Source organism: Thunnus maccoyii, chromosome 15 (genome assembly GCF_910596095.1).
Source record: "Thunnus maccoyii chromosome 15, fThuMac1.1, whole genome shotgun sequence".
NCBI lineage: Eukaryota > Metazoa > Chordata > Actinopteri > Scombriformes > Scombridae > Thunnus > Thunnus maccoyii.
In genome coordinates, this window is record NC_056547.1 from 11,460,013 (window position 1) to 11,487,122 (window position 27,110).

A 27,110-nucleotide genomic window follows, 5' to 3' on the forward strand; every position below is an offset into this window, starting at 1 on the left:
GAACTCATTACAGCATATGATTGAACTAGTAACACTTTTACAATCTTGGAATTTAAGAAAGCCATATTATATAATCCACTTTGATTCTGTCCTGCTTTTATGTAAGACGGCAATGTTTTCTTTCCACTCTGTGTGTGTGTGTGTGTCTGTGTGTGTGTGTGTGTGTGTGTCATGGCCTTTCAGCTGGATCGAACTCTTCCTGCTTTATGAACAGCATGAATTATTCCAATTGTTTGGTGTGAGCTGCGGGTAAACAGGCCAAGTCACTTACAATGGGGAGACAAAAGCTGAGAGCAGAGGAGTCGTGTCAGTTTAAAGGATTACGTCATACTTTCTAGTCCAAGTAGAGAATATAATCCAGCTGGTGATTTATTGAGAAATGTCAGCTTTCATTCAGTAATGGTTTTATCTGAAGTTGGACGATGTGATTGAATGACAGACGATTGTTATTGTTAGTCTTCTTCTCTTTCCCACCACTGATCTGAAGCCAGGGCTCTAAATTTTCTTCTTTGTTCCCCGCCAGTCTTCGAGGGCTTCCCGCTGGGCTGATCCGGACCACTTCGCCCAGCGCCAGACCTGCATGAACAAGTTCGCCAGCTGGTTTGGCGCCATGCCGCTGGTCTACTCCCAGATGAGACTGGACCCCGTCCTATTCAAGGACCAGGTCTCCATCCTCCGCAAGAAATACAGGGACATCGAGAGGCTCTGACAGGACCGGCGCCCCCTCGGGGGAGACCCCACGCAGGGGGAGGCACGAGAGAGAGACTCTGTGGAGAGTAGAAGGAGTAGTCGGACTACAGCAGGATGGACAGGGAGCGATGCAGCTCTGTCTTCCACTCAGCACATTGCCAATGACCACAGCGCCGCCGCCGCCGCCGCCACCACCGCCGCTGCTGCTGCCAGGACTTGACGCAGGAACGGTTGAACAGGAGACAAGCAGATGGCGTTTTGGATTTGAAAAACACAAACACAGACAGACAAAGAGAAGTACACAAACTGACAGACATGCCAAACAGTACTGTATGTTCGCCAAATGTGCAAACACACAGCACACACTACTGACGACGAGAACTCTTGGATAGAATATTTTTTTGTACAACATGAACAAGGACGACATTGACTTTCCTGCTCTCTCGGCACACGCGCAGGACGGTAGAAGAAGAGGGAAGGTGTCCGTGATCGCAAACCTGGCAACCCCACCCACCCACCCACCATATATCCTACCGGCCGCCCCTAGCAACCCACATGTTACCCCTCCGCTTTAAAATCCCGGGGAAACCCTGTTCTTTTGCTGATTTGATTTCTGTACAAATCAGCCGTCTGGTATCACTGTTGATCCTCTCTGAGGGCTGAAACAAGAGCGTCATCAGTTTTTAAATACATTTGGTTTCAAGGAAATAAAAGTAAACAGCATCGTCCAAACCTGTCATTACAGTGTCCTGACAAGGTTTTTATAGCAAAGCAGCCATTATTTCCTGATATATTCAGCTATCGACACACATCCTTGAGCCTGAAGTCTGAAAACATCATCTGTCCTCTTCTTGGTTCATTCCTCGATGTGCTGATATGGTTTTTATAATAGTCTATCTGCTTCCCTGTTATCACTAAGATAAGATAGAAAAACATCTCGTTTCATATCCCATTTCCCTCTCATACTCGCCACAACTGTACTTTTCTCCTTTTTTTTTTTTTTTTTTTCTCCGCTTACTTTCATCATCTTTTATTTGCCACTGCAAACTCTCTGTATTTTCACTCTTCCATATGTGTGTGTGTGTGTGTACAGCGGAGTACATTTTCCCTCCGTCGGAATGAGCGAAATGAACATTTCTGGATGAAATGGAGCAGAACGTTGCATTCTAACCCAAACTCGTTTGTCCCATTTATTCCTCCCGCACGGCCTCGGAGCACTATCCTTACAGAGGAGAATCAAATTTCAGACCGTTGCAGGTTTTTAGTGACCGGCGTCATTTCACAGGAGGGCTTGTAGAGAGATTTTTTTAACGCTGAGCGCATCAGTGCCATCCTGACATCAGGGTCTGCCTTTAAAATTGTTTATTGCACATCACGTTGCCTGCATCGGTTTGAGATGCCTAGATGCTCTCGTTTTGAAATATTCTAGTCATCAGTCCAATATGGCTCTCCAGCCTCCATGATTTTTTTTTTTTCTTTTTTTTTTTTTCCCTGTGACATATCAAGAGGACCTTGGAGCCATTAAATAGACAAAAGGTTTTCTCCTCCATTTGTCAGCCAGAGATAGGTTTGGGCTTCAATTAGGTAAACCTATTTCATTTGGAGTGCTGTTTTATTCCCGGGAGACAAGCTGTTGATGAAACACTCTAACATTATGGACCATTGTGTTGTGAAAGCGGTGACCCACAAACATGACCCGCTAGCTAATGCTAGCCTTGGGAGAGAAACACACACACACACACACAAACACACCCACACACATCCTCTCCTGCTACTTAAAACAGCTGCATCTTGCTCACATTGCTCACATCACACAGCCTGACATTTTGCACCTTAAATCACCTTATTGGTATCAGACAAAAAAACGACAAAATGTTATAATAACTCATTTCTGCAGAGCTGTCATTACGTCTGCACGCAGCATGTGGCCGAGAGAACAGACAGTCCACTCACACGTTTAGTTTGCAGACACTTGAATGAAAGCAGCGCACTTTTAGTGGCCTTTCTGTCAGGCAGACATTAAGCATAATGTCTCAGCCAAAGCTGCTCTGTGTGTGTGTGTGTGTGTGTGTTAATGTGTTAATCAGTAGCTGTCATCCACATCGTCAATATCAGTGTCACACATTCAATCAACTGTTTTACTTTTTAATTGATTTGTTTCCATTTTGTTCTGCAAAGAGTTGATGTGAAATGTATTGTAAAAGCCTTTACAGTGTCAAAAAAGGTGATGCTCGTCCTCTGAAGTGTCAAATCCGAATGCTACTACAGCAAAACTATCATAAAAACCCAGCCGGCCTCATGTTTTTTTTTGTTTTTTCTCCTTTTTTTGGTCCCTCACTTCATTGTTTTGAATATCATGTTTGTATTTACATTCTGGTAATGTGCTCAAGTTTGGAATGTGATTTGTTTGCCAGGAGAGATTTATGGTTTGTTTTTAATGTGGAGTCACAACAACAACAACAAAAATGTTCATCTACAGAACAGCATGTGATTCTAGGGGGGGGGAGGGAGGGGAGGGGGGGGGGTACTCCTCACTTTGCCTGCATCTGGTCCCTATTCATCTACAGAGAACCATATTGTTTGAATCCATATCAAGCCTTTTATGTCTGATTGTTTAAATTGCTGTGGTTGATCATCTCCAGAGATGCAGCGTCCCCCCGGCTTTGCAGATACTCGCCTCCTCCCATTTGAAACCCCCCCCCCCCGCGACTCTCAGCACTGTACGACGACATATTTATATTTTTTTTAAAGAGAAAGGACTGTGTACGATTTTGAGTTGACGTGGCGAGAACACGAGGACCGATCCCTGCATCGCTGAGGGGAGTTAATGATATTTATTCAGTTTATTTTCTACACGCTGTGCACATTAATCCGCGCAGATGCCGATATACGACTCATATTATGTTTCACTCATGCATTGTTTTTTTTTCCAGGGAACAACATCTATCACGCTCTCGCCTCTTTCTCATACAGAACTCTTCCCCCAAGAGAGATCTAACAGTTTCAGAGTCGTAGTAGAGTTTTAACTCTTTTGGAAAAGATTGCATACATCAGTGATCTAAAATTGGATTGGGCCGCACCATCTTGACTTCTCGGCGGGAGTCAAATTGCAAAGTCCCAATAAAGACTTCGCCAACTGAAACATGGAAAATAATAAGCAGCTGGGTCCGCTGTACCAGATGGAAACATTTTCAGATCCTGTTGTAAAAAATCTTTCCCCTCCCATGCATACAATAACGACTCTGAAGCTGCAACACAATTTTGTTTTTGTTTTGTTTTTTTTAAACTGCCTCTTTCGCAGCTCGGTGTCAAGTCAGATAACTTTGCAACAAGAACTGTTCCATCTACCAGCGGGCGTTTGCTATAAATCACAGAGTCCGGAGCGCAGTCAGAATGTGATGGATGGTGTCGCGGGTCACCAGGAAAAAAAAAAAAACCTCTGCATCCGCTCAAACGCCTCTGTCATGTCTGTCATTTGATCAGAGGGGATATTATGCAAAGCTATCATTGAGTGTTTCAACACAGATGGAAGATGGTTTACCCAAAACGTGCCAGGCAGTTGGTTGTTTATAGTGGGGGCGGCTCGTGTGCGCTGGAAACTAGTCTGTTCTTGATTTGTGCCTTTTATCAACATTTGAGTTCTCAACATGCCGAGCTCTGTCTGTCCCACGACTTGTTATTTCCAGTAGACAGGCAGCAATAGCAGACGTGCGCGGGGCCCCGAAACAGCCCCGCCGTCATACACTGGATGAGTCACAGCTTCCATTCTTCTTATTATTATTATGACACCCCCCGGTTTTTTTTTTTTCATCTTTGTGTTTGGACACTGTTGCTAAGGCAACGACGCATGACCACTTCCTGTTTTTTGGGATTATTTATCAGTGATTGGCTGTATCACGTAATCAACAGTGATATCTGTTGATCTGTTAAGGACTCGGTCAAAGCCCAGCTGTCCTGATGCCTTCTCCTCCCTCCTACCTTGTAATTAACAGAAGACTTTTATAGAGGTCACAAATGAAATAGATAAATGCCAATTTTGTAAGAATGATTTATAAAAAAAAATAAATAAACTCATATTTGATGATAAAAAGCAAATCTCTATGTGGTCTTTGTTAACAGGTTGTGTTTACTGTGTTGTACAAGATTATTCCAGTTGGAGAGATATACAACCTGAGAAATAATAATGATGCTCAATGAAAACTGATCTCAGACTCGTCTCCAAGGTACTCAAACAATTAGGGCCGGGTATCAAACCTCAATCATTTTTTTGATATCAACTGAAATATGTCTATATCAGCAAACAATAATTGCCATCAAATGTCTGGTCAGATCAATAATGTTGTTTAATTGTGCTTTGTTCAGAGCCCAACCGGTTTCTGAGGCCAACCGATCAATATCTGAGGGTTAAAAATGATCTAACGCTATATTAATAGATATTGTTGATCTATTAAAGAATTGTTACCTTGAAAGGTGCTGCGAGGACTATGTCAGAAAGCCCATTACATTCATTAACTGAGCTATTTAAAAGTGAAAACCTTGTAGTTCCCATATGAGTATCCATATCTAATTGAACTAAATAAATTAAATAAACTGATACATCTGTGATAAACTAATATTGGCTAATATTATCCGTGGCTCAGGTTCCTGATCTGAATCAACATCTTTCTAATTTTAGACTATTTTAAGCAAAGTTCTCGTATGGCTGCTTATGTTTAGACTACACTCAACATTTGGGAACTTCCAACACAGGCTTCTTTTGGGGTTGTGAAGACAAACATGTTTATATTTCTCAGAGAAAAGCATTTTTTTTAAAGTACAGTTTTGCTATCGATACCAAAACTCGAAACATTTTAAACGATTACTAAACCATGACCAACATCCTGTTTTTGGCTACAAAAGATCAAATGTGTTAAATGTGACGAGCACAGACGCAGAGTCAGTGCTGACTCAAGGGGTTTTTTTTTTTCCTTGGGTAGCAAGCATTTGTCTCAGACATCTTAACCAAAACATCAGGTTTTGGTATCAGATCATCAGAGTCAAGAACCAGGTTTTTTTCTAGACTTACTATTTTAACAGAGAGCAACTTCCGAGTCTCACTACACTATAGCGTCAGTATCACTCTCTCCACCTAATGTATGTACAGTATAAGTATAAAAAACACCCATTTCCCCTGAACAATATCACTGTAGATACATGAGAAGAGAATATATCTGATACTAGGACTGATGGTTTGTGTCGGTGCGTCTTTCCTTTTGTGTGCACACAGTAAACATCAGTGTACATTTGTATTCGCTTCATCGTGTGTGCACGGACAACTACTCAACCTCTCACCTCTGTCTCGGCTGAATGAGAACACACTCCATTTGTACAGTAATAATAGTCCTTCAATGCTGCTTTGCCCTCAGAGATATAATAACCACCCCTGTATTAGACCACTGAGGAGGGGTTTATTAGTCACTACTCAGAGCATTGATTTTTTTTTTTTTTTTTTTACTCTACTGAAAGCCTCTTCGCTGCTCCAATGCTGCTTGTGTCCTTCCACATCTCCCTGAGGACAATAGCTTCATAACACATCTTAGATATGATCCTGGCTTTGCTCTGAATTATTAAACGCACCCATATCAGACACTGATATTCTCATGCATATCTGTGACCTGACAGTGATGCCATATAAATGTGTGCGTGTGTGTGTGTTTGTGTGTGCGCACATGTACTCAGATTTTAGCTCATTTTTCATGTTTGTGTTGAATGAGGTCCTTTGTGGATTATTCTCTCTCTCTCTCTAACTCCCTCTTTCTTTTCTCGTCTATAAATTAGGGTTTTTTTTTGAAGTGCAGGCAAAAAACACAAAATACCAACATTTATTAAGCATCCAGAGGAGGAAATTGGTCCTAAATGGCCAAAAAAATCACTCATTTTTGGTTGTACTTTTAGGCCTTGGAGTCCTATCTCTGCTAATATTTATGAGAGCTCCAGAGGTTTTAGGAGATCCTTGGAGATGGTGTTCAGACAGATGTTCATTGATGAGTTTGAGTACATATTTTAAGATGCTATTTTGGCAAAAAAAAACCAACAATTTTTTGAAAGACTTTGCACTGATGATTAATTTAAAAAAGCGTTCTCTCTCCTCAACCAAGGTCCTCGCGATTTTACAGCAACAGGAAAAATGCTTTGTGACAATTTTGGGTCATTAATTTCTGCAGTAATAACCCAAAGTTTGATTGCTTCTACAGCTCCTCAGATAATGTGCAGATTCATTTATTTCCAAACCACTCAGCACCAAGTCATCAAAAAACCATCTGCATTCAAGCAAACTGTAGGTTTATTCATTTAAATATTGATTAATTCATTTAAAATTAACGATGGTTGCGTTATAGCTGAGAAATAGTTGTAAAATGTTACGGTGTATTTCCCAACACTGTGTGACCTAATAATTTTCCCACCTGCGAGGGCACATCCATTAACAAGAGGTGTAGTTGAAAGTTGAATTGGACGGTAGAAGAGAAGATAAATTTCATGCCCACAGCCCTTTCTGCAGCATCATCACTGATCTACTATTTTAAAAACTGTATATATATTTATTGTTTAAGCTACATGAGTGACTTTCCAGTGTTTACCACTGTGCAGACTTTACTGGGCCACTGCCTAGGGCCCCAAACTACTATACATTTATTATGATGTTTAAATATGAAACCTAGAAAATGATGTTACTATTCTATCTCATTATACCCTTAAATTACTTACAAAAAGCCCCCAAAGAACTTAAAAAAAAAACATTATCAATGTGTGACACAGACGCAGAAACTCCGCGAGGTAACGTGTGATTCAACACAACATCAAACGGTGAAACAGAGTTATCACGGAGCACGTTTTAAAAGAAAAAAATGAGGAAAAGTGAAGCAATCATTGTAAAGCTCACAAAGGCAATCTGCTTTTCAATTGTTCAGTTACTTACACGTTCCTGTCGCATCTACTTATTTGTTAGATGACGGAAGCATTTCCGTTCTTCCCCTCATGAAGACAGACAAAGAGAATGATGATAATACAAGAAAAAACTGCATTCGATGAAGAAAGAGTGTCAACTAGTAGCCTATGAAAGAGGAAAACTGCTTTCAGGACAGAGGAAGACAATGTGCAGCGACATGCTGCTCCCAGAGATGAAGAAGTATTCAGATTTTAACAATACTGCAGTATAGAAATACTTCATTACAAGTCAAAGTCCTGCATTTAAAGTTGTATTTGTGTTATATTATTTTATATGTTACATGTATTATTATATCAGACATTACCTTATAAGCAACATTTGAGTGTTAATTTTAACTATCTGATATACTGCTGGGTAGTTTAATCTATAATGATGCGTCATATTTTATCAGTTCATATATTTTGTATCAATAATTTTAACCTGCAAATGTAGTGACGTATGAATATAAAGTAGCATAAAATGATAATATTCAAGTAGCCTGATATACATGTAGCCTAATCATCAACCTCCTTAATACCATATGGTGAAAAGTAACCAAGTATTATCCTTACAGTTATGAGGTACATGTACTTTAATATTTCCATTTTATGCAACTGTATACTTCTACTAGGATGATTCATTTCCTTCTATTTCAGAGGGAAACTTGTCATTCTGCTACGTTTATCTGATGGCTTGTTACTGGTTACCTTACGAATTCAGACTTTACACACAAAATATATGATCAACAAATAAAATATGATGCATTATTATAGATTACACTATCCATCAGTTTATAAAGCATTTAATATGAGCTCCACCTTGAACAGAGGTTAAGTTAATTTAAGTACATTGTGCTAATAATACTTTTGCATTTTTACCTAAGTAAATTTTTGAATGCAGGACTTTTACTTTTAACAGACTATGTTTAGTGTGGTATTAATAATTCAAAGTTTTGAATAGCGTAAATAACAGATTTACGCTATAAATTACTTTTGGCATCAAATTTTTGTGTAATTAACCCAGACAACTCAGTTGCCTGTCAGTATTCATCTTTACACATTCATTTTTTTTTTCTGCATTTTGAATGTAACGTGTTAAACTTCAACAGCGGATGTCATAATTTTTACTTTGCGGCTCAAGAGTGTCGTAAAACAGTAAAATCACACTCTCCCCTCGGAGTCGTCCTCTTTGTTTAAAGTCAATGTAGGAAGCTTCACAACTAACTCTCCTGTTCTATTCTGAGGTAGGAGTGTTATTAGGTTAACTTTCAACTCAATTCCTAAGAGCGATTCTGAGATGCTTCATAAATACAGGCCAGATACACAACAGATAGATGAAAAAAAAATACAGCACAAAAGCGGCATTGACTTTTTAAAAATCACAGCAAGATTTATACTGTAGTTCAGCAGAATCTTTAACAAGGCATCGTAATGAAATGTCAAGTCCAATCAGAGCAAAGCATTGATGAATTTACATGAAATAACCGATACAAATAAAAAGCAGAAGCAATACAATAGAAATAAGACTCAGGTTTTTTTGCCACAGTGTATGTCTTTCTTATTAAAGTTCAGAGGGACCATAAATGTCGGACTTGAGACAATTCTAATACTATGAAATAGTAACAGATGAACAGAATATGAGGATTAAATAGAATATATTGATGTGCCTCTACAGGCATAAACCCTAAATTGAGCTAGTACCTACAAATAGATAAAACAATATATCAACTCTTCAGATGAATTCAAAGTCATAACGCTGATTGAAATGTAGAATATCGAGGTAGACAGACTATTTTCTGCCATAGCCCGCAATGATGTCACCAGCACACTCCCATCCCAGTCTTCAGTGGGCTTGCTCCTCACCTCTCTGCGGTTGTCGAGCCCTTTCATCTTCATTTTCCTTCTATTGGTTCACTACTTCTTCTTCAGGAAATGGGTTGATATTGCCAAAGCGCCCCCATTTCATCTGTAAAGTGCAGCCTCATCCAGTCTGTGGTACCCTGTCACACGTTCCAGTTAACGACCATATCTTCCTGTCCGTTATTTGTAGTGAATGTGCGTGCATATGTGTGTGTGTGTGTGTGTGTGTGTGTGTATGTGTGTGTTATATATATATATATATATATATATATATGTATATATATATGTATATATATATATATATGAGTGAATATGGTTCAGCTCCTGACGGCCAGCATGGAGTTGATCTCCCAGATGAGGTTGCGGAGTTGGTCCATGATCTGCTTCAGCTGCTGGTTCTTCTGCTTCAGTTTCTGCAGGAAAAATTACAACAAGAAAAAAAAAAACTTAACATATATTCAGATCCAAAAGAAACAACAACTATGAACATTTTTTTTATCTGCTGACACAATTAAACTACAGGGATTTTTTTTTTAATTTATGTTGCACATAATACTGGTATTGAAAAGCAGCTGCTGTACTGTACTGAACGCATTTTTCCCACCAGCGTCATGCTGTCATCACAGCATAAAATTCACACTTCCCACCACACATTCTTGTAAAATATAATTTACTTAACCATATTACAACAGATTCCAGATGTACTCTCTGTCCTAATGACTTTGCTGTTTTGCTGCTGGCATGAGAAAATGAACGAGGAGGTTTTGCACAGCAGGATTTCCTGTGAGAAAGATGCCTCAGATTCCCTTCTTCAATCTTAGTCCAAGTCACACTGAAAACAATATAAACCAAGAATAATAACTGTTGTATTTAAGCAATGAATTCAAACTTTTTTGAATGTGTCAAGGTTTTCATGCTTTGGCAGTGTTTAAAAAAAAAACACTTCAAGGATAAGTCAAAGGGCTGCAACTATTATTTTCACTATCATTTATTCATTTCGTTTATATATTATTGTCTATAAAATGTCAGAAAATGGTGAAACTTTTTTCTAAGCCCAAGAGACATTATCAAATGTCTTGTTTTCCACTAAATAAATCAGAAAATATTCACATTTAAGATGCTAGAACGAGAGAATTTCAGTATTTTATTCTTGACTCAAAATAATTGATCCATTCAGCCTTCATCAATCAAATATATATAGTTTTCTTAATGTCAAAATTCCATAAAAATACCAAAAGCAACAATGAGAGTTTCCTACTAACAAGTATTAGCCAATGCCTTATTCCTCCGTGCCACAAATCTCCATTATTGTCCAAAAATGTATTATTTAAAACATATTAAAAAGTCACACTGTTGCTCTACTGCACTGGGTAACACTTTTTTGTTAATTATGTACACGGGAACTGTAGTTTATTTCAAAATCAGCCCCACATACACTGTCCCCATGCTGTAAATACTCACTAAATACATCAAAATGTATATAAATTTGCAGTTGATTTACTCTTGAGTAACATTTGCTACAAACTATGATGCCAAGCTGATGAAAATATATATTCATGACCTATTTTTAAAGCAGGGATGAATGGAGCTGACAGAGTAGGGAAGGCAGAAAGTATTGAAAGACAGACAAACACATGTTGGTTTTGGTCTTTTCATGGGATTTGTTGACAATACGAAACATATAGAATAACACCGGCCTTATCCTTCAACTGTATGTTCAGGGTTTGAATGGGACAAGGATTAATAAAACTTTGAAAGCCACATTTCACTTCAGGTATTTTCTTCTACTCACATACAATAGCCAAGGTTTTCCCCCCCTCACCTGCCTGCTAACCCCTCCCCAAACACTGCGTACTTCAGTTGACTTCATCAATCGTAGCCTCCGCTAATCACTAAACTAACACATCTGGCCGGTTTCAGGGGTGCGCAGGTACATTACAGAGGAGCAAACAACCCAATCTCCCTGTCAGTCACTCGGAGGCTTTGAGCGCTGATTGCCTCTGAATGCGCTACCCAGATCTCTAAGTCAACAGCTGCCGTGGACTGAAGTACCTCATTGCCCGAGCTTTATACATAAACAAATAATGTCTCCTGAGCTGCTACTACTGCTGCTGCTGCTGCTGCTGCTGGAGAGACAGAATAAATACAATTAAAAAAATTTTTTTTTTAAAAAAAAACAGGTACAGCTGCCAAATCTGTGCTGCCTTTGAACAGTAAAACATCTACATTTGGAGGTTCGGGCAAATTTAGCAACAGCAGTACATCACAGCTACTTGCTCAGCTTCTTTTCTTCTGATAGATAGCCAGAAAGAGAGAGAGAGAGAGAGAGAGAGAGAAAAGAGCTCCTTCACTCAGGAGCTACTGTATCTGCAGTGCAGTGAAATCTATTAAGATTAAATCCATCTCACTCTCTCGGTAACACTCCTTTAGCCATGACTAATTACCAGCCATTTTTGCAGTGCAGATAACACCTTGAGCAATCGATTTCACACAGCTCTCTTAATATCAACTGTTTAGCTGATTGTCCTTGAAGATATTCCAGAGTGGAACATTTGGAAGCCTTCCAGTCTCTCTCACTCTCTCTCTCTCTGGGGGGCTCTCACTGCTTCTCATGCTCTCTCGAATCCTTTCTTTCTCCTGTATCTTCCTTCCCTTCTTTCTATCTCTCTCTTTTCGACTTTCACTTTGAATCAGAGAGTATGTGTGTGTGTGTGTGTGGATATGTCTGTGTGTGTCTATCACATGGGATATGCCTCATTACGCTGACAAGCGAGTCTTGAAATAACTTGGTCATTTACTCAGTATTAATGAGATGATACCCTAAGCCTTTGTAATTTCAGTCAAACACTTTTTAAACACAGAATGTGACATTTGACCGTTTTTAACAGTGACGATTTTTTTTTTTTTTTTTTTTTTTATAAGTACATGAAGCTTTTAAAAAGAACTGCACCCACAGATATGTTTCTCATCTCAGTTTTCCAGCGTAAACGCATAGATTTGGCTTCAAAGACAAAATTTGTTACTTTTGAATCCAGATTCTTCTGCAAAAAAAAAAATCTAGTCTCTGCTTTCTGTGAAACCAGACATGAAATTTCACATTTTTCACAGTGGAAATAAGACTTTGGAGGCAGCGAAGCCTTCACGGCACCTTCATTATAAAAGGCAGACTGGCATATCTTGATATATGAATAACAAGACTGCTATTATCACCGAAATTATTCCACAACCTCAGGGAGATATAATTCCATTCATAACCTCATAATTAGCGTAACTCTAATCCTTCACACCTATAATACGATGTTTGTAAAAAAAAAAAGGATATACTACAGAGAATAAAGCTGAGGAAAGGGGGGTCTGAACTGTTTTTTTGTAAGAATTGCAAGGCTCTCACGCACACATACACGCACAAAAACACGTCTTCAGGAATCCTGCGGATGCACTACCTCATTTCTTGGGCTGCCACTCAACGGCCGGGGCCCACAATAATGTTTTGATGCCTTTTCAATCCGCAGTAGGCCTCTTCTGACACGCTCTGACACTGCATCAGCCTCGGCAGGGTGGCCAGTCAACAACTCATGAAAGTAAACAAGGAAGCGCTGTCTGAGATCCTGTCTCCAAAGGCCTCCTGCAGACTGGCAGACTGCCTACCTGCTTCACATAACCTGGAAATGCTGGCAGATGTCGGCGGATTGGCGAAGGAGAGAGTGGAAAAGCACAGTGACCCGAGGTGGAATGAAAACGGAGAATGGCATGCACACAGGAGACGAAGGGTGAGCGAAAATGTGAGCGTGTACGTGAGTGTCTGAGAGTGTTTCTGGACGAGTATTTGTGTGTGTGGACTTGTAAACGTGTTTGCGTGGGGGTGAGCATGAGGGTGTGGCTGCATGAAAAAAAATTACATTTTGCTTATTCATTTTCTCACCAAGAGTTCAGTGAGAAGGTCAGAACCACTCTCGTGTGTGTACGGTATGAAGCTTAGCACAAAGACCGGACACAGGGGGGAAACAGCTAGCCTTCTTTGTCCAAATGTAACAAAATCTGCCAAACAAAACATCTACAACTAACTAATTAAAGGACCAATGTGTAGGATTTAGTGTCATCTAGCTGTGAGGTTGCAGATTGTAACCAAATTAATACCCCTCCCCCTGCCCTTCCCCTTCAAAGCGTGTAGGAGAACCTACTGTAGCCATGAAACTTGTGAAAAATGTGAAAGGCTCTCTCTAGAGCCAGTGTTTGGTTTGTCTGTTCTGGGCTACTGTAGAAACATGGAGGTGCAATATATTGGGCTCTGTCGAAGAGGACCCGCTTCATATGTAGATATAAAGGGCTCATTCTCAGTAACGAAAACACAACAATTCTTATTTTCAGGTGATTATGCACTAATTAAAACATACTTATGAATATTATTTTCCATTTTTGCCAAAGCATCCCCCTAAATCTTACACATGTCTAAAAAGACATGTAAAAATGACGCGTTGTGGTTTACAGGGGTTTATGTGTGGTATTTTTTGGTCAGGTGTAGTGACTGCTTGGGATCTGGTCACCACCGTGAGGTTGCCAGGAATCCTGCGAAGACTCCAGGAAGTCAATGCTCCCGAACAAGACATATTCCTGCATGTAACCACCACATGAAAACACAAACTGTCATTTTGACACCTTGGTTTTCTTTCCAAATGACATACAAAGTGTTACTTAATGAGCTTCAGAGGTGGTGGTAAATAGATTTTGGACAGAGCCAGACCAGCTTTTTCCCCTGTTTTGAGTCTTTAAGCTAAGCTAACTGGCTGCTGGCTGTAGAGTTTAATATTTTAGTTTAAGACATGAGAGTGGTATCCATCCTTTAATCTAACTCTAAGGAAGAAAGTAGAGTCGTATTTCAAAACATGTCAAACTATTCCTTTAATATGTGTGTTCAGGTGTGTGCAATCTGCTGGCTGAAAAGAAAGGTCATATAAAGCAACAACAACGGGAAGCTCTTATGGCACATCTGGGCAGAGGACAGGCCAGGGTGAGATCTGCTTTTCAATCTCACAGAGACAGTTTAGCTGCAATCAAACCAGGCAACGTGTAAAAGTAAAAGTCACATGGACTCATAAGTAGTTTGTTTATTGGACAGAGTTTTGGCGACCTGTCATCTCGACAGATTAAACATTTTTGGCAACGGGGAGTCGAAAACAAATCCGATTCCAGTGCCTGTAACTTAAGCTAAAGCATGATGGACACGTCTGCTGTAATTTACCTCTTCTTCATATCCAGTGAATAAATGATTGATGAATATGAACACAGTGGAACACTGGAGTCACACTGCAGTTTGACCTAAATTCATCTTGTTGTATAACAGGTTTTTCGAAGCTTGTGAAAGTGTGGCTTATCAGGTGTCATCATGTCTCGTTTTATTTCATTTTTAATTCTTTAACTAAATTTCTCTGTAAATTACTTTGGTGAACACAAGTTGTTTTTAATTGTGTCCCATAAATAAACAGTCTTGCACTTCTACATTAAGGTAGATTACCATTTTTCACTTTTCAGTAAGTAGCAGCAACAGTAAGTATAAAACCCTCAATTCTTCCTTTGTCCTCTGTTCTTCCTTAAAGGAAAAAGATCCAATATATCTTCAGAGTTGCAGGCCGAGGAGATATAGACCTGTTATGGAATGACTCATTAGTATCTGCAGCTTTCTTCTGATCTGATCCCTTAATGACCATCAACTTTCACTATCAGTTTTGGATCCTAGCGATAAAACCACAGATTACACAAAGATGGGTAATGCAGATCTGAGAAATGATTAGATGTACAAGTATAGGACAGTGTCTCCATCATTAGCCAAAGAACAATTGCAAAAAGGGACGACGAGTTCTTTAGTACCAGGACGGATGACAGTTTGTTTAAATGACATGGATGAAGGAGAGGGTTGTTACTCCATCTCTTCTCTCCTTCTCTGCCGCTCCCTGTCTGACGCTTTCAGATTCCCTTCATCATGCTCCTTTTCTCTGCTACTCGTCCAAAATCAGATCAAAGAAGCTGTCCTCAGTAGAAGGGTGAAAGACAGATGTTAAAGAGGAGAAGAAGAAGAAGAAAAAAAAAAAAAAAAGCTGAATTTTTCATTGAAAATCCCTTTATTAAAATTCTGCTCCACTGAAACTTTGCCCACAAGAGAAGCTTTAACTACTGTATCTCCGTGTGTAATGTCAAGACGAATCCCGACTCAGGCCACCAAAAGACATCCCCTGATCTAAAATCCATTAGTCACAAATATATTCATACACACATCTTTGGCCCCTTTGGATATCACTTTCAATTAAAAGCGAGTAGATTTCTGCAACTTCAATACATCACTGTTCATTTGCTCACTGGATGCAACAAACCAGTACGACATCGTAATCTGTAAACACTTGGGATTTGTCAAAATGTAGGCCATCAAAAAACAGGGTGTCTCCAGGCTTATCAAGCTTGGTAATTGGCATCTCTATATTAATTAATTCTGTTGCATTATCTCCACATTAAAGCCGATTGGGGAGTTTTTTTAATCCATTAGACATTATAGAAAAATCAAGCTAATCTTGTAATTATATTATTATATGAATAAGATGAGGTATTCATCTGCTTTTTAGCCATTTAGCCCGTTTCATCTACGATTAAAAACATGACCACCACGCTCTCTGAGCACATTAAGAACCCAAGCGTTGTTTTTTGATGAGCGGCTTTGAGATAATGGGCTGGGAAGAAATGACTTAGATTAAAATATACACGCACACACTTGTAGACGCACAAGCAGAGTGGGGGGGGGGGGAGAGGAGGAATATAGCAAGTGGAGCAAAAACGTGCCTTCACTCAGGATTCCTCTGCTAATCCGTCCTGTCGCTGGCGACTCAAATCGCAGCTTTGACACCGACGGATCTGGCTGGGAATTACAAGTATAAGTGTCTGTGAGTGAAGAGAAGGGATTAGGGAGATGGAGGAGGAGAGGAGAGGAGACGAGAGTAAGAGGAAGAGGAGAGGAACGGGAAGAGGAGAGGAGTTTATTTTTTTCAGCATCAAGAAAGTGCTCGGACGTAATTTTTTGCTGCCCATAACCACCTCGCACCTGCACTTTTAGCAGACCAGTTTCACAAAAGATCGTACTGTACGGCATGAAAAACTGCCAGGCTGGAAGAAAATTAAGGATTTTATTCTACAGCAGTCTGAAAAACATCAGCCGCTTCTATATGTAGTCGCACTAATTAGATCAGTTCTCCCACACAGCACCAGGATCAGCCGGTCATGGTGACTGGAGACGTGTTGGTATTTGTGTTTTATTATGTGAATATGCTATCATAGTTAGCAGAGTGCGACCATTCAAAACATTATTTACGCAATTAAAAGTTCTTTTATTTCATGCTGATAAAGCAGCTTCCAGACCAACTAAGCAAAAAATGTAAATAATGTCAATAACCTAATAACCTGCATAAGAGCTCTTGAAATATTTCACCATAGAAACATCAAGGTACTGCTACAACACAAAGTAAGCTAACCGAGCTAGTTTTACTGTAAGCTGGTTAACACTTAAGTAACTTTGCACCACAGAACCTCCTCAAAAATGTGGCTGTGTGTTCCCAACTTTGAAAAATTTATAGCAGGCAGTGTGAACCGATCAGGACCGTCAGGATTTATTATACCCAGCAATAGCAACCTGAAGACATAATACTAGAAATGGAACAAACAAACAAAAATGGGCAGGCTGCATAAGGTCAATATCACCACCGACAAGAGATGAGGCAGGTTGAAACCTCCCATCAACATCCACACACTCAAAAGTACATTTATATTTCAGTGAACAAAAACAGTTTTTTTTTTTGTCTCTTCAGTTGTTAGAGAGGTTGATGCGAAACCAGCTCTGTCTTCAGACAGTGTGACAGTGTGTCTTGGCAGAAATGCAAGTCAAATTTAATGAAATGTTAAGGTTTATATTAAGTGTGACAAGAACTTGGAGAGGAGCTTCAGCTATGTGGAAAAGGTGCTCTTCCAGAAACCAGTGATCCCCTAAATTATGCAAAAATGAAAAATGTCTTCAAGGAAATGCAACTCCCTATTAGGCAGAAGAATTAGGACACAGCATTTTTAGTAAAGAGCGTGTCTACAGTAAAAGCTGAAAGAATCCACATGCAATAAAACTAACCTGTGAAACTACTACATACCTGTCCATACAGGACCCTGACTGGTCTTCTAGCCTGTTTCTTTCAAAAAAATCCACTTACCAGGTCCTCTAAAGCACACTGATTAACACATTATATCTAGTTTGTTTAATATGTACACAAACCCAAGTCTGAAAACATTCCTTTTTTGTTTCCTTTGGATGGAGCCAGGCTAGAAGTTTCCCCGTTTCCCATCCTTATGCTAAGCCAAACTAACCATCTCCAAGCTGTAGTAATTTGAAGCCTTGGACTGGGAAATTGTGACGGACATTTTACATAGTTTTTTACGAAACAATTAAGCAAAAACATGTTTGAAAGATTAATCTGTAATGAAAATACTTGTAAGTTGCAGCCCTATTCATGTAACAATGTATTTTGTATAACCTGCTTCTACACATTGCCAAACTGTATTGAAGTGAGTTAGGTGCAAGATTTGTTGACACTAATTAACACTATTTTACAATGTCAGGTAATATCTAATGCTGTTAATTCAGTTAGTTTTTTTTTTTTATTGATTAATACATTTCATTTTAAATGTCAGTGTTTCAAGTCAATTATGAACGCTCCCAGGTTATACTGCAACATGACGTGAGTGCGTGTGTACTAAAAGTGCTCCACCGAAGTGGGATGTCACTTGAAGGAAAACACATTGCCCACTCAGAGAAAACTTGTAAAAAGCCAAAGTGAGTTGGGGGTAAGTAAGCTGCTTACTGCTCTGTGCCCTACCTGGGGAACCCTGTGACACTAAGTGGGCCCTGGTTTTACCATCTGACAGTATACCCACAGGGAGCCGGGCCAAGCGGCTTTAATTTGCCTGACGTCAGTTAAAAAAAAAAAAAAAAGCCTTAATTGACTTTATAAACTTTATGGCTTTTTCTCAATGGGAAGGTTTAAGTGCCGGTGTGTTCTGTGTTTGGCATGGGCATTCCCAGGGGAATGAAGCCCTTTAAAGGGATTTTGAAAGCAGATAAAAGCCTTCTCTTCCAGGGGTGGCAGAAATACAATAGCTATGTTGTCATCCTTGCATACACCTACCAACGAGGTTCTTTCAATACGTCCTCAGCATTGAGGTGGAAAGCCTGCAGTGTCAGCCGACTGTTGCAGAACGGTTGCAATCGATTTAGCCTTTTAGAAGTATCTGGGGCTAGGCGCCCCCTCACTCCCTCCTAAGCACTTGAGTCTCTGCCAGGTAGCCCCATCGATTGGGCTTTCCTTTGTGATTTGGTTCCCAGTGATAATAAATGAGGGGCAAGAAGGTTGGAGTGCTGTTGCTTTAAAACCAATGATGGGCAGCCAACCAAGTGACTTCAGCAAAACTGCACATCAGAGCAAAATCCAGAGATACAGCTATGTTTACTGGGTACGGGCTAAGTGACATGTTAAAGAAAATGTCTATTTCACAGCAGAAATCCTATTATATTAATCATACTAATTTATCTGTTTGGCAGGGCTAAGCACATTGTACACAATATTGTGCCTGAGTACATATCTAAGTTCATACTTAGTTCAGGGGAGCAAAAGTGTTAATTCGTATACAGCAGCAGATAAGCTACAGCAGCTTGGGAAATGATAAGCAGAATTAAATTTAAATCACAATTTTCTGGGTTTCATAATAAAAGCACTAACAGGCAGTCACCAAGCTCTGAGTTACAGGCAAGCTGGTAGCTCTCATAGCTCCGGGTCTGAAAAATGAAACCAATGCCAGCAGGGCGCAACTCCACTGGCTCCAAAAATAAGTCTGATTGTATGGAAGTCTATGAAAAAATGACCCTACTTCTCACTTGATTTATTACCTCAGTAAACACTTTCCTAATGAGTTTATGGTCTTAGTACATTTTGTTTTCATGGTTTTAAGCCTTTTTTTCCACTGGCATAAATTAGCATTATCACATGCACCATGCTAGCAGCTAGCACCAGGATCAGCTCCACCATCTCATCCAAATCTGGTCACTTCTGGCTCCAAAAATCAAAAATGGTGACGGTCAAATTGCCAAAGTCAAAGCTTCAAAATGGCAGTCTACAAACCAATGGGTGACGTCCATATTTTTCTTATAGTCTATGGTTACAGTTAGAGGCGGATAAATAGATGGCGTTTAAGGCCAATACCATATTGATATTTGACAGTAATAAAATATATAAATTGATGACTATATCTGCCAATATTCTGTTTTTACATTAACAGTTGTGACATTTGAATCTACCAAATGAATAAATGTGTTTGAAATGATCTTGAAGGTTTTGTTATTAAAAGGTTATGACACATCTACAGAGGCAGGATATATACAGTTAAACAATAAACTTACAGTAAATTCTTAACAGTAAATCTCACTGGAAATAAAAGCATTATGTAAGTATAAACAAAATACAACAAATGCATTTAAAGCTTGAATTAAGAAAATTAAGTTAAGGAAATAGTTGAGTGGTTTAAAAAAGATTACTTTTTAATCGAGTACTGAGTGGGAGATCTCTCCCCAGATATCGGGAGAAATTGATCACTTTCACTGCAAACAGCAAGAATCCTCTCATATCTGAATTGTTCTAAATAAAAAGAGACAAAAAGAAAAATCAAAATGTCTATAAAACAGCCTATAAAACGATGTACAACAATTTCCTTTTGTTTATCTGCCAACATATACAACCGTAAAGATGCAACTGTTTTAAGTCCCTATTGGCCGATAATATCGTCTCTAGTTACAGGTTCAACTTAACATCAGTCAGAGTTAAACAGTGTCAAACGGCTGAGGCTTCCTGCTCATTCACTTTAATGAGAGGTCTTCCCTTTTTGACATCCCTGCTGCTAACCAGCTAGTTTATGAGTCAAGAGGGAAGTAAAGTTCAGTTTAAAAGTAGCTGCAGAGACTTGCTGCAACTTGAAGGACTGTATTTTAGACTAAAGCAGATAACGTGCGGATGTTATTAAGTGTGCACATAGACGTGTGTGTATATATATTTTGTTTATCAGTGTGTTAGTGTGAACAGTAGGTATGACTGCGCATGTATCTGAACATGCATAACAGTGTGTATTTGTGAATACACACACACACACACATGCACGTGACTGTTGAGAGCTTGAAGCCAGCGTTTGCAGGGTGATATCCCACCGTCTCAATCTCAGAGCAGACAGGACGTCTTCCTTTCATCTCTCTCAGATGTCTGTCAGGAGCTTATATCATATTCTGAGGCCACACTCTAAGTAAACATGATACTTCAAGGGTTTTTTAATGGGCAGTGGAAGGTTCCTCAAAGGTTGAAAAAAAAAACTTTGATTTAAATGTAGCGTTTTTCAGGTGCCAACAACAGGTCTTCAGACGTCAAAAGCATCTTAGTGATGTGTTAAAAAGGTGCAATCACTCACACACGCACTTCAAATCAGCTCACCTACGGCACCTCTTCAATGAAGTAATATTGGTTCTAATTACCTCTATCGTTTTAAGAGTGAAGACACTGGTTGGAGGGTGATAAGAAAAAGAGACAGGCAGGCAGATTTCCGCAAAGATAAAAGAGAAGTAACTCCAACTGAAAACCTCCAATCCTGTCGCAGGAGATGTTGTTTATCTAGTGCAATAAAGACTCGCTGTTGAAAAGAGAACAAGCATGTTACTTGTGTTTCACCCTAGTCAAAACTGTAATAGACCCTTCATATAGACATAAAGCAGTGCTGGCAGAAATGTTTGCACCTGAGCAAGCAGCTTTCTCTTCGCTAAATAAAAAAAAAGTAGAATGAAAAATGATGACAGAGTTTGAAAGAAAAAAAAAAAAAACATAGAGGGCTTTCAGGTGATGTGACATGCCCTTTGGCAGTCACGGCGCAGATCCTCAATCAGTTCTTGACAACAAACTCTGACTACAGCTAAATCTGGAAACAAATGCACCTTATCAGACCATTCACATCCCTTACACTGCACACCAGAAAGCCTGTTGTTGTCGTTTCATGTCTACTACCTTTTTTTTTATCGTCGCCGAATTGAATGCTGAATCCTAAATGCATATGGGTTGATATGAGCATCTAAATCCACCATGTAGATAGCAAGAAAAGTATCTGTTAGCTACTCTACCCAGTCTATCCTTATCCAAAAAAAACTCAGGTTCAAACAAATTCGAACAAAATAGAGTCTAATCCTAAAATGCGTTGTAGAATTATTATTTTGTTAATTAGCGATGCCTCCATTGCCTTGTTTTGAGTGACAAGCTAACGTTACCTACAGTATATCCACAAGTTTTCCATCTATAGTGTGAAATCTAAATTGCTTACTCAAATCACTTCTCAAATGGTTTGGTGTTATGATTATTGGTTCACTGTGGCTTGCTATTTTTCTCAATTTTTTGGTTAAAGAAGATAACCAAAAGGTTAATGAAGATAACCCTCAAGAGTACAAGACAGCCAGTTGTGTTTATTGAGGATTTTGACTTCCAACATATCATTACAGATTAAACATTTACTTTTTTTCCCCATGTGACTACAAATGGTGGCTATAGAGGAATGTTTTGATGAGCTGGTCTCAAAATCTCAGTAACTGTCACAATGTCAAACAAAGCAAAATCTCTGCATTGTGACACTAGTTCAGTGATAAAATTCAAAGCCGGTGTCTTCATGTCTTTGATTTCTGTGCTCTTGACAGCACTCAACACACAACTCATAAGACAGTTTGTTTGGTGTGGAGTTGTTAGGCTGACAACAATGTGACACTGTGACAGAACTGGGTGACTGGAGAATTAAATTGAGAAAGCAACAGACAAAAGGGACAAAAAACACATGTATATAATGGTGAGGGTTTGTGCTCAGTGGACAAAGGGGAAGTCAGATGCGAAGTTAGCATGAGCCACAACATGCTTGTTCATTCAAAAATGTTGAATTTCAATAAAACAGTGTTTACTTACACTGAAACTCCACAGGATACCTTTAATTGAAAACAATTCCTTGGTGGAGCGTCGCTGCGGATCCATATGGTGGCGAGCATGTATCTTAGCCTAACACCGCACCAGTGGAGGTGGAACATCCGTGGATACGACTTGGAGGGAAGCCAAAAAAAACCCCTAACCTGCTCCACAGAGACTTACACTCCAGATTGTGCTAGAAAGTGAGGAGGAAGAGGGTGTTTGTTTAAGGCACCTCACTCCACAATCCCACCAGTTCCACCATCTACTGCATCACATCTACTAGCACCACCTCGTTACGAAGCCCCGTGTTTCAGCCGTTATCTTCCACGATCAGTAATATCCTTTGTGAAAAATCTAGAAAAACTAAGAAAGACATCATACATGTGACTGATGCCAGTCTACTACGATGCCAGACTCTTTTGATCTACCCCAGCATGTACTTGAACATTGATCAAAAACATCCAGGGCATACTAAAGAATCTATTTTAAAAGTCAGAGCTATCCAAGATGTTAGTATATGCAATCATATACTATGATGTTGCATTTTCTTTGATGCAAATGTACAGTTTTAAGTCCGGTAATACCTCGAAAATGTTCAAATTGTGGCTTACTTTTTCTTACCGATGTGAACTTATAACCAGGCAAAACTGCTTTGTTGTTTATGCTCCAAATGGATGCCTGATGACCTGAGAAGTGCCCTAAGCCGAGGTTCCTTTAAAAGTAAATTAAAAACATCTTTCTTTACTGGAGCCTTTGGTCTTTTATGTGAACTTATTTCTGTTTGATGTATACGCAAGCCTACATTGTATATTTCTATTCCTCTTTAAAGCAGAATGATGCTTTTGGTATAAAAGCGTCAGAAAAAAAACACAACTTGCCTTGATATGACTTTTAGTTGTGTTGCACAAGTGATCTACCGACACCATAACTGGCAAATGGCATTCACAGTACAATACAACACAACACAAAAAAAAAGGGTTTCCAACTTACATCACGTCTCTCTTTCCTGTAAATAATAGCTGTAGGCACCACAACAGTTAGACAATAGTTTAAAAAAAAAAACTCTCACCTCTAATTGCTTACATAGCCCTTACAGTGTAGCACAAAGCAGAAATAATTGGGGTTGCACTTCACACTAAATGCAACAAAATGCTAGGAAAACACCTATTCTCCAAAAAAAAACAAAAAAAACCAGCTCTGATTCTTCCTCTGCAAGAGCTTTGCAGCTACACTGCCCCTCTGACCCCAGCAAAACAATTAAAAAGCCCTTGGCATACAGAGAGGCTCTAATGGGCCACATATGAGGCTGCTAATAAGACAGAGGTACGGGCACCTGCTGTGCACAGCCTACTAATTCTGGAGCCTGAACATAGTGGTGGAGGATGGGAAGGGAGAAATAGAGGGAAAGAGGGATAGAAGAGAGGGAGAGAGGTATAGAGAGGAAGTGGAGCACAGCAGGGGTTGGCGACTGTGGGAGTGAGACGAGATATAAACGGAGAGAACAGAAACAAAAAAGAATGAGGGAGAAAGGGAATCAGAGGAAGGCAGTAACGCAAAGCGGGAGATGGGAAGAGAGAGAGAGAGGGAGAGAGCATCTGCCAACCAAGCTGCATCCCTCTCTCCCGGTCTTATTACAGTTAGGAGGTTGCGTTTGTTTATCATCAGGCCTCGGCAGACTCCCCGCCTGCTCTTCAGATAAAACTAACCTCCAGTGCCACTGGAATTCATTATATACGCTGAGCCGGCAGCTAGCTCGCACAGGTCTGGAGAGGAGAGAAGAGCGAAGCCAGACAGTGGATGGCTTTTCTATTTGAAATTACAAACATCCCCCCTGCTTTTAATTTTTCCCTTTCTCATTTGAATAAAGAGGACAGATGCGGTAATTAACGGGGTATTAGAAAAGCAAGGCAGTGTACAGTGAGGGAGGGAATTGAGGAGGGTGAGGGGGCATAGGGAGAGAGAAGCAGCAGAGTGGGAGAGATAGTAACTAAAAGAGGGGAGAGAAAGAGAAGAGCTGTGGAGAATTAATAACGGGCCAGATCTCTCCAAGGCCTCCTTAATGGGCTGTGACAGGAATTTATTCACACTTAGGCTGGTATTAAATCAAACGCGAGGCGAGTGGCAGTGGCAGGCTGCAGCAGAAGGGTGGGGCAAGGGGGGGGTGGGGGCAGGTGCGGCAGAGAAAACGACTAGGGTCTGCCGTGTCGCACAGGGTCCAGCATTACAACGCCGCTTCATGAGAGAGGGTCATGTCCATGGCCCTCGGGATAGATAGAAGGATGGAGAGACGGAGCAGGCAAAGAGATGTATGAAGAGAACAAAACGATGAGTGATGCGCCAATGACAAGACAGCCTGTCCCATGCCCCAGATGGAATGATTATCAAGTAGTCCGGAGAGCCGCTATGAATCATCCTTCCTCCATTCTGCAAAATGCACCGTCACTCAGCCAGACAGCAAGCCAGTCAGTCAATCTGTCAACCAATCAGTCAGTCGGGCAGGCAGAAAGGAGGCAGGTTTCCACCGACTTGGACGGCGCTCGCTACAGACAGCTGGTGAAAATGGAAGCCGCTCCAAACACAGAGCGCTGTCCAAATTAGCGTTCAGAGAAATATTCTGCTGGTGAATATATTTGTCATATTCTTTGTTTTCCTTCATTAATTGGCGTGTGACCAGTAATGTAGGATATTCATTAAGGATGTAATTTGTGGTCACTTGGGTGCCACAGAATTCGGTCTTTTTTTATTGGAGCAGAAACAGCGTGGATGACTGGGGACCCTGAATTGATATGCACAATCACATTCTACGGCATCAGAGGTCTGCGGCACAGAGATTGAACAATCGCAACCCATTAGGCACCAATGAATTATGGCTAATGCATCTTAAACATTTATGCAAACACTGTTGACTTTCACACATGCTTAAATAAAGTTTACTTCTTCATATAGCCACTCACATTTGCATAAACTGCAACTCAGTACATACAACATGCATGAAAGTGAGCATTAAATGCATTAAATCGCACTCAACAACGCCGTAAAGGCACACAATCACATTTACATTCAGGCACGTGTTAACTAGAGGAACGTACACAAAGACAAACACTTACAAGCGCACTTAAATTTAAAGACATATTGTCACACACACAGCGCTCTTCCTAGTAAAGACACTTGTGGAGAGTGATGAGTGTGATGCCTCCTCCCCCTCCAACACTGGGCAGATTGCATCACCATCCGTCAGCCAGACTCCGACAAACAGCAATTACCCCAATCGACAGATAACGAGAGCAAGGCTATCACTCACAGCCAGGACGCCCCATAAAGCAGCCAGACATTACCATGGAGGAGTCATTTATCTGCCTCTCCTCTAGCCATCCCCCCCTTCCACCACCACTCCACCTCTCTCTGATCTTTACTTCTACTACCTGTTCAACGGTATCAGCTTGGGGGGTGGGCTTCAGGCTTCAGCAGGATAAGGGCAAGGATGTGGCCAAGCGGAAACTACCACAGCTTGAGGCTGAAGCCAATGCAGAAGAAGTACCTTCCAGTGCAATGCCACAGACGGCCACTAGATGCTGTGTCCACGAAAATCCCTGACATCCATTCATAAAGTGTCAACTTCTCTCTAGAAATTCCCATAAGCATTTTCACACCTATAGTTTGTTTGCTTTGTTCCGAATCAGCGGATAAGTTGCTACTTTGTTGCTTTTTCCCTTTGGTTCGGTTTGGTTTCACACAGAAAAGTTTCAAGCATATCAAAATGCAAAAACAAAAGCCACGTGGGAGCTGTTACTCCATTCGTTGGTCAGAAATCTTGTGGGGTTGGCGGAGAGAAAGGAGAGTTTGTTTTTCAGAAATGGCAAACAGGCTACAACATTTATAAAAGGCCTGATTTTCCTTCACGCCTTTGTAAAACAGAAAATAAAACTAATGTATGTGCTGTAGCACTCAGTAATACGAAAGTGTACTTGTCCCACACCGCAGGGTGGATTAGAGGAATTGTCTTGATATATTTTCTATTTGCAATAAAGTGGACTACTGTTATTACTGAAATAAACATCATCTCTCTCTCTCTCTCTCTCTGTCCTTGCTGCTCTCCATGCCTCCATGGTGCTGAAGGACGCGCAGTAGTGGAAACTTTTCAACTGTTTTCTTATTTTTATTAATCTCTCATCTAGAGAACAATGTGTTGCTTCACGTTATGCGAAAAAGACATGCTGCTTTCAGTCAGCTGAAGAGGAGAAGAGAGCATAATGCAAACGCAGCTGGCTACGGCAGCTGGTTTAATCCAAAAAATGCGCAATGCTTCCTGCAGTTGGATCAGATCTAGGTCGGATCAAGTTCATTTCACAAACAAACTGTATCATAGTTCGTTTGTAACCAGACCAAGACCTCCTCTTCGACAAGGTCTCGGTCCGGTTGTTTTGGTCCGCACCCGAGTGTGACTGCTGATCAATTTACAATGAAAATATTCTTTGGTTGCATTTCTGATGGGAGGAAGAGAGGACTATGAGTCAACAATGACTATCAGCAATCAATAACGTGTTAACA

General features: G+C 40.2%; 2 protein-coding genes across 3 annotated transcripts in view; one reads left to right on the forward strand and one right to left on the reverse strand.

The window, feature by feature from the left end:
• Positions 1-2,989, forward strand: part of ext1b (exostosin glycosyltransferase 1b) — a 116,022-nt gene extending 113,033 nt beyond the window's left edge. The window contains exon 11 of the mRNA XM_042435388.1: positions 524-2,989. Coding sequence (XP_042291322.1) covers positions 524-709 — 186 coding nt within the window. The 3' untranslated portion in view covers positions 710-2,989. The remainder of the gene's footprint in view (positions 1-523) is intronic.
• A 6,028-nt stretch (positions 2,990-9,017) lies between these two features.
• Positions 9,018-27,110, reverse strand: part of med30 (mediator complex subunit 30) — a 38,854-nt gene continuing 20,761 nt past the window's right edge. Inside the window, exons 5-6 of one of the 2 annotated variants that reach the window (XM_042436599.1) lie at positions 9,818-9,926; positions 9,018-9,775 (exon numbers count right to left, since the gene is read on the reverse strand). In XM_042436599.1, coding sequence (XP_042292533.1) covers positions 9,831-9,926 — 96 coding nt within the window. In that variant the 3' untranslated portion in view covers positions 9,018-9,775; positions 9,818-9,830. Of the gene's footprint in view, positions 9,776-9,803; positions 9,927-27,110 lie in introns of both variants that reach the window. The other variant, XM_042436598.1, reaches the window with a different exon arrangement.